Source organism: Macaca mulatta, chromosome 11, assembly GCF_049350105.2.
Source record: "Macaca mulatta isolate MMU2019108-1 chromosome 11, T2T-MMU8v2.0, whole genome shotgun sequence".
NCBI classification, from domain to species: Eukaryota; Metazoa; Chordata; class Mammalia; order Primates; family Cercopithecidae; genus Macaca; species Macaca mulatta.
The window spans coordinates 116897187-116910252 of NC_133416.1; the positions used below are offsets into that span (position 1 = coordinate 116897187).

The 13066-nt window shown below is 53.5% G+C and overlaps 1 protein-coding gene and 1 long non-coding RNA gene across 8 annotated transcripts in view; one reads left to right on the top strand and one right to left on the bottom strand.

The window, feature by feature from the left end:
* The window catches only part of FAM222A (family with sequence similarity 222 member A), a 56001-nt gene that overhangs the window by 18433 nt on the left and 24502 nt on the right, over positions 1 to 13066 (top strand). For 2 of the 4 annotated variants that reach the window (XM_077952739.1, NM_001194323.2), the window contains 1 exon segment: positions 11442 to 11569. In XM_077952739.1, coding sequence (XP_077808865.1) covers positions 11488 to 11569 — 82 coding nt within the window. In that variant the 5' untranslated portion in view covers positions 11442 to 11487. 4 annotated transcript variants of the gene reach the window in all.
* LOC114670944 (uncharacterized) overlaps positions 979 to 13066 on the bottom strand; it is a 39547-nt gene continuing 27459 nt past the window's right edge. The window contains exons 2-4 of one of the 4 annotated variants that reach the window (XR_013401364.1): positions 9508 to 9568; positions 2994 to 3226; positions 979 to 1996 (exon numbers count right to left, since the gene is read on the bottom strand). This is a non-coding gene — a long non-coding RNA (uncharacterized LOC114670944). Of the gene's footprint in view, positions 1997 to 2993; positions 3227 to 3567; positions 4993 to 9507; positions 9569 to 13066 lie in introns of those variants that run through there. The other 3 variants (XR_013401365.1, XR_013401366.1, XR_003720799.2) reach the window with 3 other exon arrangements.

Sequence of the window (13066 nt, forward strand, 5' to 3'; positions counted from 1 at the left end):
CGACATCTAACTGGCCAGAACTAACACTTGGTCCCATGTGGGAACATTCTGCCCAGGTGCTGGGCATTCGGGGAGTGTCTGGCCCCAGGAAGGGCTGCTCTGTGCTAAGCCTATCCTGGGCTACTGGGTGTCACCTGCCCGCCTGCCTGCCTGCCCAGCAGCCCATTGTCTGGCATGTGGGGGCGCGGAGCAGCCGTTGTTCTGCGCACATCTGATCCTGTCTTTTCCACATCAGATCATTTGTAACCGTCACCAGGCAATCGGGCCCATTGCTGATTCCATCTCGGCTTTGTGCTGTCACAGCCGTTTTTCTGCGCCGGGCTGATTTTGAAAGGAGACCCATCCTCTGGGCCCACTTTTCAGAAGGAGGGGAGGTGGGTGGGGGGAGCTGTGTGTGTGTGTGTGTGTGTGTGTGTATATATGCAGGACACATTCCCCACACACATGTATACACACACAAACACATTCCACTGCTACATCTCATCACCTAGAGTAGAATTTGGAATAAGGTAGATGGATAAGGGCCTCAGGCCAGGCCCGTTATCCCCACCTCTGTCCCTGACCACCTGCCAGAGAGTGCCTACTGTGTGCCCCATCGTGCAGACACAGTAGAACCTGCACTCTGGTGGAAGAGACAGGCACTAACCACTCATCAAGATAATTTCGGAGCAGTCATGACAGTGAAGGAACTGCTGTGGTGACGGGACAGTGGCCAGGGCAGAAGGTTGCCAGCTTGACCAGGTGGTCAAGGAGGGTCTCTCAGAGGAGGTGATGTTTGAGCTGAGGTGTGAATGGGAAACGGAGCTGACATGGAGAGTGGGGGAGGGGTGTGCACTGGGGACAGTGTGGTGTTGCACTGTCCACAGGTGGCATTGAGCGTTTGCAGTGAGACAAGTCTGAACTGAACTGAGATGTCCTATTGGCGTAAAATTCATCCCAGGTTTCAAAGACTTAGAATAAAAATAAGAACATAAAATATCTCAGGAATTAATTTTAATATCGATTACACATTGAAGTGATACTATTTTGGATCTATTGGGTGAAATAAAATATATTATTAAATTTAATTTCCTCTGTTACTGCTAGAAAATTTACAAGTACATATGAGGCTCCTGTTATTACATATTTCTATCAGACAGCAGTGGTGTAGGGTATTTAGGTAGAGGGAAAACCGTAAGTGCAAAGGCCCTGGCGTGGGGCCGGTGTTGGCCTGTGAGAGGACCAGAAAGAAAGCCAGTGTGTCTGAGCAGAATCAGCACGGGACAGGGACAGTGCAGATACACATCGGGAAAGGGATTCACACAGGTCCTTCAAGGATGTTGTTAGAAATGCCACGGAAGACTGGCGGAATGGCTCATACCTATAATTCCAGCACTTAGGGAGGCTGGGGTAAGAAGATTGCTTGAGGCCAGGAATTCGAGACCAGCTTGGGCAACATAGCAAGATCCCATGTCTACAAAAAATAATGAGCTGGGTGGGGTGGTGCCAGACTGTAGTCCCAGCTGCTTGAGAGGCTGAGGCAGGAGGATCACTTGAGCCCAGGAGTGAGCTGCAGTGAGCCATGATCATGCCACCGTACCCCAGCCTGGGTGACAGGGCAAGACCCCATCTCTAAAAAAGAAACAAAATGCCACGGAAGCCAGTAAGTGAGCTCTAAGCAGGAGAGATGTGTGCTACACACAGAAAGGCTTGGTCTGGCTCCCATGGGGTAGAGATTGGTGGCAGGGGAACGATGGGGCACAGGGACGGGCAGGAATCTGTTGTAGAAGAGTCACTGCCGGGACCTGCTGGTGAATTGGCTTCACCGGATCTGGCTCTGCAGAAAGCTCACTGCTTCCTTGGCTCCTGGATTTCCAAGCCGCTGGGGCTTCCTGTCTCTCCCCACGACCCGTCTCCACCTCCCCAGCAGCTGTTCCCTGTCATGTCAGTGCATTTACAATGAGCGCCAGTCTCCTGTCTCCAGGTGGTCAGAGGTTGAAATCCCTTTTGAAAAGTTCTTTAAAAAAAAAAAAGAAAAGAAAAAAAGAAGTGATGCTAGTTCATTGTGGAAAAATTAGAGATACAGAGAAGCACAAAGAAGAAAAAGAAAATTCCCCAGAGTTAACCATCAGTCGCTAGGCTATGACGGGGAGGGGGTTGAACCCAGGCGGTCTGGCTCCAGCACTTTCTAAATCAGAGTGCCTGTGGCCGGATGACATGGAGGGAGCTCCCTGACCATAGGAGGAGTTAGAGACATGACGCCCCTCTACCCTCACTCACAGAAGAGGTGGAAAGCTGGAGACTAGTCCACATATAGGTGGTGAGTGGCGTTTGACTCTTGGAGATTTAAATAAAACAAATATTGAGAGAGCTCATGAACTCTGGGATGTGGAGTGATGGCGCTGTCATTTGGGCCGAGTGTCCTGTCCTGTTTCCTAACCCCTGCCTCGAAGGCTCCGTTCATATCTGCCCCAGCCTGACCCCCAGAAGCATCTACTGATCTTAGCATTGGGCTAAAAGCTAAGGCCAGCCCCTGCCTGTCACTTTTGTCCACTCTCCTCCCCTGACCTGGGCCACTCTCATCTTTTAAACACTCTTGGGCCATTCTTGCACACAGACCCGGTCTTCTTCCTCCCCGTCCCTTGCGACCTGAATCCTCAAACCCGTCTGGCCCAGGCCACCCTCTTCCGTGGGACTTTCTTGCCTGCTCCACCAACCAACCAGCCCCGTGGCCCTGGATAGCTCCTTTCCCTCTCTGTTTCCTTGCGGGTACAGCGCCAATCATCTCTTTCTCCCGGTTGTGGCGTAGGTTACGTGAGGTGATGTCTGTAAAGTACTGAGCCCATGGAGAACGCTAAAAATAAAAGCTAGCTCTTATTATTGCTCTTACTATTAGATTTTTCTCCTTCCCTGTTGCCTGCTTTAACCCTGAACTGTGGGTGCAGGGACTGGGGGAATAGGTAGGAGGAAGGCTGGAGATACCGGGCCCCTCCCATCTCCACTGTGGGTCCTACCTTTGCCCGTTGCACACAGTGTTCCATTTTCCGGGATCCCAGTGTCATCTGGTGGCATCCCTCCTTCCCTCTTTTGGTCTCCATTTCCATGTTTTTCTCCAGAGAGATTCTAGGACCACCTCTAAAAAAAAAAACTGGGCGGGGGGCTTTCGGCTGAGCTCCCAGCCCCATTATGGCATCGTAGTACTGAAGCTGTTCAGTATCAGTTCTCAGATCTCCCCACTCCCTCTTTGCTGGAAGGTGACGATGGAGTCTTACTTGACTGACAATTTTAATTAAAGAGCCAAGGCTGGAACTGGGAGAACAGAGGCTCAGCCTGCCCCTGCTCCAAACTTCGCACCTTGGGATCTCTGGCTCTCCGGAAAGAGTAAAACTGCCCCTCAGAGGTCTGTGGCTCTGGGAGAGGGCCAGCCAGGCCCGTTGCCAGTGGCAATGACTGCCCCTTCTCCCAGCACCTTCTCTGAGTCCCTGTCCTGAACCAGCACTAGTGCAGAGGAAACAGATCTCCCCGCCGTGAGGTTGGTGGGGGGTCCCTGCCTGGCCCTGCATAGATGAGGTGCTCTCAATGACTCACCAGGAGGGTTTGCTCTCCAGCAGCCTGGAGCTCCTTCATGTTCTCTATTTGCTCCTCTCTCAAGTCTCCATGTGGTGGCCTGTGCAGTCCCTTCTGTGGAATCCTCCCCTTTCGCTGGCTTTTTCCTGCTTACCTGTTAATAACAACTGTAAACAGTGCTAACAACGGGTACCACTTAGGCAGCTACCACAAGGACCCTGGCACTTTGTTGTAAGGAATTAACCCCTTTTGCAGATGCGGAAACTGCGGCTCAGAGAGGAGGGAGGGATTTGCCCAAGCTCACAGAGTTAAGTTATAAAGCTCACACATCCGGATGTGAAGTTGGGGACAGACACTGTCTGAGGCAGCTGGTGTGTCCTTCCATCTTGACCCTCCCACCACCAGGCCAGGTAGGGTGACCCCATCATGGCCACCGCTTGTCTCCCTGCCTTGTGGTTACCCCTCTGATGCCTCCCATCCACTCAGGGTCTGTCACTACCCCAGCATCTAGCACAGGGCCTGGCCTGGCACATAGTTGGTGCTTAATCTGTCATGCCATCCCCAGTGGTTGGAGTGCTGACGGAGGCACATTGCAGTTGTCAGTTCCCATGGCGACTGACATCACTACGCTCTCAGGCTGTGCCCTGCCCCTTTCTCCAGGGCTCCTGCGCCGGGAGCTGGCCGTGGTGCTGACAGGCCCAGGAATGGCCACCCACCCCCAGACCCCAGCCCTGTGTCCCAGTAGGACACTTCCTGAGGCCCGCCCTGCCCCGACTCGCCAGGACAGCCTCTTGCCCATCCTTTGTTCAGGAGACATTTTCCTGAGGGCCCCTGTGCTCAGCTATAGCACCTTGAACCCATAGAGGAAGGATCAAGGAGAGCCACATGGGACTCCAGTCATTTGATGATTCATCAAACATTTATTATGCACCTTGTATGTCTTGGAGAAGCCCTCAGGAACCTGGACTCCAATTGAAGGTCGAGTAGAGTTTTAAGGGGTAGAGAGCCAGGAAGAATTGCTCAAAAGCCCTTTCTGGCTCTTGGGATTGCACGGGCAAAAGCCTGCAAGCGTGCCGGTGAGAGGCTTGTGCAGAGGGAAGCCCACCTCAGGATTCTGGCTGCCAGCCAGAACTGGTGATTGTCACTTTACTTTTTGGTCTCCCCTTTGGCTCAGAACTACTGGCATCTCTGGCTCCAGTGCCCAGCCCAGAACCAGGCACAATGGAGGGGTGTTGGAGCCAGGCAGGGGATTGGCATCTTTGTCCTGGGAACCAAAGAGCCAGGTATGCTCTGTGACCAGATTCGCAGCATTTTAGAGAGCCCCTGGCCTGCTGGTGGGCAGGGGGTGGATACGGTGGTAATCCTGGCAGAAGATGAGGCCTCTTATTCAAGGGGACAGTCCCTCCCCAACCCCAACCTTAAAAAAAAAAAAAAAAAAGTAAAAATCCCCTTCTGGTGCTGAGGCCCAAATGGCAGTGGGAAATAATCACTTTTCACAGGCCCCTTATCCACAGCCAAGCCCTGTGCCAGTTTAATCAGCAGTGCCGGTGTGACTTGAAGAATCCCCGGCTTGAGAGATCAGGAGAGGGGTTAAAGAAAATTACCCTCGCCTCCTCCATGCTAATGTAATCTCTAACCAGATCTGCCTAGCCGCAGCTCAAATTGCTTTTTAGATTAACATTTAATTATTAACAGGGTCCCTTGGAAGGCCTCCGGCTCAGAACAGAGATGGGGGAGGGAGCTGCAGGAGGGAGGTGGGGATGGGCTTCCACTCTGGCTGCCTTGCTGAGACAAGTGGGGTGGGAGAGAGAGGAAGGAGCAAGGGAGAGGGGTCAGGAAGGGAGAAAGAAAGCAGGAAGGAGAAGGGAGGCATCAGGACAGGAGGCAGATGGAGCTAGGGACAGGGATGTAGACAGAGGAGAGGAAAGAGACAGACAGTGGATCTTCCTATCGTGGGATCCCCACAGGGGGTTGGGGGAAGCTTGCACCTAGATTCCTGAGGACATTCCTGGGCTGGGCAAGGGTCCCTCCACTCTTCTGGCCAGAAGCAGGTTTACTGCCCCTCGCTATTTAGAGAGGACTGGACTTTCTGGGGCTTTCTTCTTGTTCAGCTCATGGTGCTAGGGACCAACACAGAGAAGTGACCCATTTAGGGCCACATCGCCAGGGTCTGACCCCAGTATTCCCAGTCCAGCATTCATTCTCTTCCCTGGGCCCTGGGCCTCCCACCACCACTTCAGGCTCCTGTCTGCCTTTGGGGCAGGCTGCGTGGCCAGGCAGCGTGAAGAGACTTGAATTACAGCCAAAGGGATGGAGGTGAGAACTGCGAGAGGGCTCCCTCACCACCCACCTATCCTGCCACCACCCCCAGGAAGGCTGCAAGGCCCTGAGGAGTGGCCGGCATCTCATTCATTTCCTGAAAGGAAATTCAGAGTCTGAACCATCTACTCTACTCCTTGCATGAACTGCCGAGTTTTGCCAGCTTCCTGTCTTGTCCCTGCTTGAGATTCTAAGTCCCTCAAAGACAAGGGCTACATCTAGAGCCCCTTTGTGTGCCCACAGGTCAGGGACCGCCCCACGCCTTGCACACAGCTGGATTAAGTTTGAAAAATAAATGGTTGCATCCTCTTATGTCCAAGCTAGATGGCCCTCGTACTATCAGCTGATCCATTCCCCATAAAGGTTCATTTGGGAAACAGACTCAGAGAGGTGCTATGACTTCTCCAGGTCACCCAGCCAGTGAGAGCCCCAGTTATCACTGTGCCCCTGCCTGGCAGGTACAACCCAGAGTCCTCTGGGGCCAGCTCTCTTCTCTGAACTAGTCCTGTTGGACACCAGGAAGGGCCTGGCATGACCTTCCCCTCCAGGTCACAGCTAGGCTTTGGCCTTGAATGGAGCCACAGAAGCCAGGTAGGTAGCTCTAGGGATTGGAGGTGGAGGAGGAGATGGGGGCTCAGAGGGGCACAGCCCATGGCTTTCCCGGGGTCACAGCCTCAGGGCCCTGCTGTGAAGTCAGGTGTGTCCTCCTATTCTGCCTTGGGGTCAGTCCAGGCTGGCAAGGGGCAGACTGCTGACCTGCGGACACGTGAGGGAAAGTTCCAGATGCCTGCCACATCAGGAAAATGCTGGAGGCAGAGAGAGGTCAAGATCATTCATTTTAATGGGAGGTCAGTTCTGGCTAGATGTTCCTTTCTGGCAGGACGCTTTGAGTAATTTCTGTTCTCCCAGTACATGGCACAGGGCTGGCACCCAAAAGATGTTTGGGAAGTGTTTGCTGCCTAAATGAATGCATGGGTGGGTAAGAAGCAAGGCCTGGGCTTTACTCACCTCAGTGTTGTTCTGCCCAATGCCGGCCTCATGAGTTGCGCTCCTTGAATGTTTATGGGATGAATAAGTGGACTCTGGGAGCCCTTCCCCTCCTCTCACCCCTTACTTCTGTGATCCCTCCCACAGTAGAATCAAAATGGATTTGGGTCCTGGGGAGAAGTAGACCCTTGCTTCCATCCCTTCCTGCCCAGCTGACTGGGAGCTGAGGGCTGACGGGCGCCCAACCACAATGGAACTGCTGGACAGTGTGGGGCTGAGGGTCTGACTGGCGCTGGCATCCTTGGGCTGTGCTATCTAAAAGCTGTGTGACCTTGCACAAATTGCTTCCCCTCTCTCTGGCCATTTCCTAAGCTGTGAAATGGGGCCACAGAGGCCACGAGGAGGAGGTGCATGGGCTTGGCACGAGGTCAGTCAATACATGCTGACTGTACTGAGCCCCCAATTGCATGTTGCTGTTTCAGAGCTTCCCCTCCCACTGACCCGTGGGCTCCCTGATGCCCCCTGCAGCCAGACAGGCAAGGGCAAGATGACAAAAGGCAGGCAGGGCCCAAGGCCCCAATTCCCTATTCTTTCCATAAAAATAGAGACAGCCTTCTCTCATTCATTGTTCTGCTAAGGCGAGCATCACAGACTCAATTCCTCCTCGGACCTGGAAAGTTCCTTCCTTCCTTTCCCCTCCCCTGTCACATTTCCTTTATCTAAATCCTCAGCTATGAAAGGACACATCGACAGCTGGGGGCGTTATCTGGTGGAGGGGACCTTTTCCTCGGGTGTCTCCGAGATAAGGCGTCTTATCAGCCCCCATGTCAGGGAAGGTGCCAAGCATTCTAATCATTGAGGCATGCGACATTTTCCCCCTCCCTGCTCCCCTCCTTTTTTATTAAAGTCACAAAAGACCTTGAGCTTATAAACAGTCTGATTTGCAGATAGGGTTTCAAAATGAACAGCACTCCCTGGATGGTGCTTGGCCAGGGGGGTAATGAGTCCAGGTGGGGGCTCTGAGAGGCTGGCCTCCGGCAGATGGGATGATGCCAGGCAGGGAGGGGGCAAGGTAGGGTCACAGAAAGAACATGAGTGTCTTAGGCATATGCCTCAGTCCTGTCCCTGCCTTGCTGTGTGACCTTGTTTGGGACACTTGGCTTCTCTGGGCCTAGGTCACTTTATTGGACAATAACCAATTCATTGATTCAGCCATTCATTCAACACTTTTTATTAAATGATTATTCTTGCCAGGCACTGGGGAGAGACAGACAAACAACACACGGTCCCTACCCCTAAGAAACACAGTCCAGTGGAGGGAGAGAGATGTGAAAGTTGGCAGTTACACCTCGATGTGATTAGAGCAGAAATGCTGGATATCTAGAGGAAGGGACGGGTGAGCAAGGGTCTGAAGACGGATCTGAGTTCGAATGGATCAGGGTCATGGTGCCATAGGCAGGAGAACCAGCAGGGACAGAGGACTGGAGGTGTGAGGCAGCCTGGCTGGAAGGAGGGCCAGGGGTAGCCGTGAGAGAGATGAGGTGTGGTGGGCAAAGAGGGCTGGGCTCCACGCTGGGGCCAGAGAGGTTTTAAGGCCAAGGAGGGGGATTTGACTGTCTTGGTTGCAGATGATAGGGATGATACAGGAGTTGGAGGTGGTGGTCCCCTCTCCACTTCCCTTCTAGGACACCCCACTACCCTGCCACGTGCCCCCAATGGCAGGACACAGGGTTCCTGGAAGAATGGGCAGTGAGTTGGGGGAACTGGGGGTACAGAGAGAAAAACGTCCCTCTTCTTCAAGTGAAGAGCATCTCTCAGGCTGCCTGTAGCCCTCCAGAAGCAAGGAATGGGAGGATGCAGGCAACTGCCTGGTGAAGCTGAGCCAAAGCTGAGGCCTACACTTGGACACCATTGCACCCTGGAAACCCCCGCGCCCTGAGCTCAGTCGGGTGACCTCTCTCAGCTCCAGAACTGCCTAGCATCCACCATAAGAGCACCTGACAACCAAAGCCCCCCTGGGAAGGGAGCTGATGGGGTACCAGGAGGCTCCGGAATAGGCGACCTGCCCCTCCCCCAACAACTGCAGCCCCCAGCCCACCCTTTTTCACCTGCAAAGCATGTGGAATGTATGGCCCAAGGGGCACTAGGGCACATAGAGAAGGGCTGGACTTCTGGACCGCTGGCACCGGGTAGAAGGCTGGAGATAGGACTGGGCATGGCCAGGACTCTGGAAGAAAGTGACCTGGGAGTACCCATAGGGATCATGGAGCCACTGTTACAGGCCAGAGAGGGTCATTAGCCCAGCCGGGGTCACACAGCATGTGCTGGGAGTCAGGGAGGTTCCAGGCTTCCAACCCAGGTTTCCACAGGGCACCAGCCTCTGATCTCCCTCCTTACTGGCCTGGGTGCGGCCAAGCTTAGTGGTGAGGTGGTAAGTGCACCCAGCCACTCCCTGCCTGGCAGCCCTTGCAGGCCACTGTCCCCTGTGGCTTGAGTTTCCCATCTGTGGAGAGAGAGGTCTTGGACTGGCTTTCTCTGGATCTCCCTCCTTTCCTCTAACCCATATGTCAGCGGCGAGAGATGGACTCTGCACTGGAGCAGGAGCCACAGAAAGAGGCTGGGCAAGGGTGAGGGAGGCCGTCACAGGCCTCTTACCTTCCAGGTTGCACACGATTGTGAATCCCCATAGACCACCTGTGTGTGCGTGAGAGGGTGCCTGTAAGTGCAGAGGAACATGCCATGCAGCAAACACACATGTACATAGGTGAGTGTGGACCAGAGTGTGTGTGCACACCCAGCCCTCCCTGTCCACATGCACAGCGTGTCCTCCAGGGCTGGTGTCCAAGGCTGTGGTGATGGTGGGCCCGAGTCAGGCCTGCTCCCGCCACCTGCTCACGTCCCACGTCCCCGAGGAGAAGAGCAGCACTGCCTTCCTGCAGTCAAGGACTTTCATCCCTGCAATAAGCCCCACTTCATTCCCTTTTTAAACTGTATAATTTCTGCCTGATTGTAATGGCCTATTTTAAAATTACCAGAAATCAAAGCCGGGAAGTGGATACTGCAGCTTTTATTGCGTCTCTGTGTTAAGGCTGGCGACTGGGGGGGCCGGTGAGAATCACCTCCCTCCCCTCCATCCCCCACTTTCTCTCTGTCTCTCGCTCTTTTTTTTTTTTTTTTTTTTTGAGACAGTAATAGGAGAAAATTGGTTTTGAAACTGAATAAAAGTCCCTTTCAGAGGAAATCATTTCTTTCAGGGTACCTTTGCTGAAAGTAAAATAGGGCATAATGAAAGGTGGTTACGCGATTGTCTTTCATTTACCGAGAGGCCAGGACAGACGGGAGGCTGCAACCGTCTCCGGGAAATACAAGATTGGAATAATTGCGCCGTAACAAGGAGCTTGTTGTGAAATTAGTATCTTAAGAAAGTAGTGAAAAAAGGCTTTTCCTCATGAATACTTCATTATTAGAAGAAAGCGGCAGAATTTAGGACTCCAGACACCTGTTCAGTATTAAATAACTTCCCTTTCTTCCCCTTCAGCACACACCCCCTCTGCTTTCTTTTTTAAAACCAACATGAAGATTGAGGTGACCTAGCTTGGCTGCTCAGGACTGGGGGGGGTGGTCAGGAGGTGGCGGGGACAGGGTGCCCAGGTGGATGGACATCAGGGGTGTCCAAGGTTGCACTTACCCTGAGACCTGCCTTCTCCTTAGCAAGAAGGGAGGAAGGGACCTCTAGGTAAGCTCTCACCACCACGCTCCCATGGGGGCCTCACAAGCAGACCCACTCTGACCCTGCCGCTCAGGGGCTTCGGACTCTCAGGAATGTGCCTGGGCGTCCTGAAACGTTCTCTGCAGGAGAGTGGGTTTGGGGAAGCTGAAGGCGAGTGTCCATGTGAATGTCAGGCTCTGGCTGTGGGGGGAGGTACCACACGGGCCTGTGTGCAGCCACATCTGAGCTGCTGCCCTGAGGGGCACAGGCCTCTGCCCTTCCCATTCAGGGTAAGGAACTTAGGCAGCGACAGGGATCTCAGGTCAGAGCAGCCTTGGTGGCCCATGAGGGCTGGGCTCAGGGTGCAGGGGGCTGTGAGGATACTCTGGGCGGGAGGACAGACCAGTACTGCAGTAAGCTGGGACACCCCGTACCCACTGGCATTTCCCGAGCACCCCTCTGTGTAGACGCCCAGGATGACCAGGTGGGGTCTTCAGGCTGACTTGCTTACAGGGGGCCACCACCAGCTGGAAGGACAGCCTACTGCGGGGCATGGCGGGAGTGAGGATCTGACCCAGTTGGGGGCATCAAGGCAGGCCCCAGAGCAGGTGACCCATACGCCAGCAGGGCCAGGGCATGTCTGATCCATCAGCCCAGCCCACACTCAAGAGCCCTGGATTGTCCCTTCCCATGAGGCCACGGATGGGCCTCCTGATGCCTCAGGCCTTGGTCCCCTCATTGGTCAAATAAGGGAAAAGGGTGTCTGCTTTGAGAGTCTCTGATGTTCTTCAGGGTTGCAGGGAGACTCCCAGTGGGGAATGGGGGGAGGCGAACATGGAGCAGCCCCCAAGTGACAGAGCACCCCATCTTCCTCCTGCAGGGACCCTGCCGCAGAGCGTGCCCCACTGGGGACCCCCAGCTCAGCCATGCTGGCCTGTCTGCAGAGGACCCAGAACCCCCCGGGCCAACACCTGGCCCGCCCGAGCAAGAGCCTGGAGCTGCGCAAGTGTGAGTAGGATGCCTCCCCAGCCTTTGCGGGGCAGGTCGCGGGCAGAGAATGCCATTTACCCCCGAGGACGTTCACCCACCATGGCCCTGTCGGAAAGTCGGTATGCTCTCTTAGGCCCCCAGGCCTTGGCCACGGCTGTGCTGCCTTCCTGGTCTCGCTCTCCAAAATGACACCCACTCCTTTGGCCAGCTCCCGTGGAGCAAGACTGTCAACTCTGGCTTGACCTTCTTCCCAGCAGCCTCTTCTGACTACCACCATCACCATGCCCCAACCCGGCCTCTGCAGCTTCACCACCATTATCTCGCCGTGTCTGTCTCCCTTACCACCATTAAAGTAGGATGACATGGAAACAAAAAATACAGAATGGGGTTCCCGCTTGAGGCCCATCAGCTGTGTGGTCTTGGGCGTTTCCTTCCCTCTCTGGCCTTGCTTTTTCACTGGGAGCTGGACCTGGTGACCAGGGGTCTGTTCTCACTATCTAGGACCAGGATCCCAAACACTCTGATTTGGTTATTTTTAGCTAGCATAATTTCTTTTTTAATGAAGAACTTAGAAATGAGATTTGCATTAAAATCTGGATTTCTAGTATCTCTTGAAAAAAACAAAAACAGAGGCTCTGGTAACATAGGCCTGTGTGCCTGTACTGCAGCCATGACTAGAGCTGAATGACTGCCTCTTTTAAAGGGATGTCTGTCTCCAGGTCACCGCAGTCCCCACCCCTCCCTATTGCTTCTGTCCTATAGCCCAGGATCTGTTGCCGTTTAGCATGATGCTTACGATGTGAAAATATTTTTTCTTTTAAATATTTATCTTTAGACAAGGGAACACATTCATGTTATCCAACACTCGGAGGAAGGAAGGGGTATATAGACAAAAGCCTCCCTCTGAGCCAGCCACCCGCTTCCCTCACGGAGGGAGTCCATGTCGTCAGCTTCCTGGGTGTCCTTCTAGATGTTTTATGGGTGTCCCAGCAAATACGTGTGGACACGCATATTTTACACACTATCCTGCACCTCACTGTTTCCCTTTGTCATCTATTCTGTATATCAGCTTCTAAAGAGCTTCCTCATTCTTTCGCCGCATAGTTTCTCTAGCAGGGGTGGCCCATAATTTATTTGGCCAGTCCTCTATTTAGACTGTAACTGACCTGTTGCCGTTACAAGCAGTGCAGCGGTAAACCCTGGATGTGTCACGAGGATGTGGATAAAACTGCAGGGTACATTTCTGGAAGTGGAAATACCAGGTCAAAGGGATGTGTGTGTGGCATTTTGATAGCTGTGGTCTGATGGACATCTTTAGATGGTGTATCTGTGGACACCTCACATTGTGGTGTGAGGGTCTGTTCCCCACCCCTCACCATCACAGCATCATATCACACTTTTAGGTTTTGCTCACCTGAGCAGTGAAAATAGGATCACAGTGTGGGTTTTATTTTGTTTTGTTTTGTTTAGGGAGACAAAGTCTAGCTATGTTGCCCAGGCTAATCTCAAACTCCT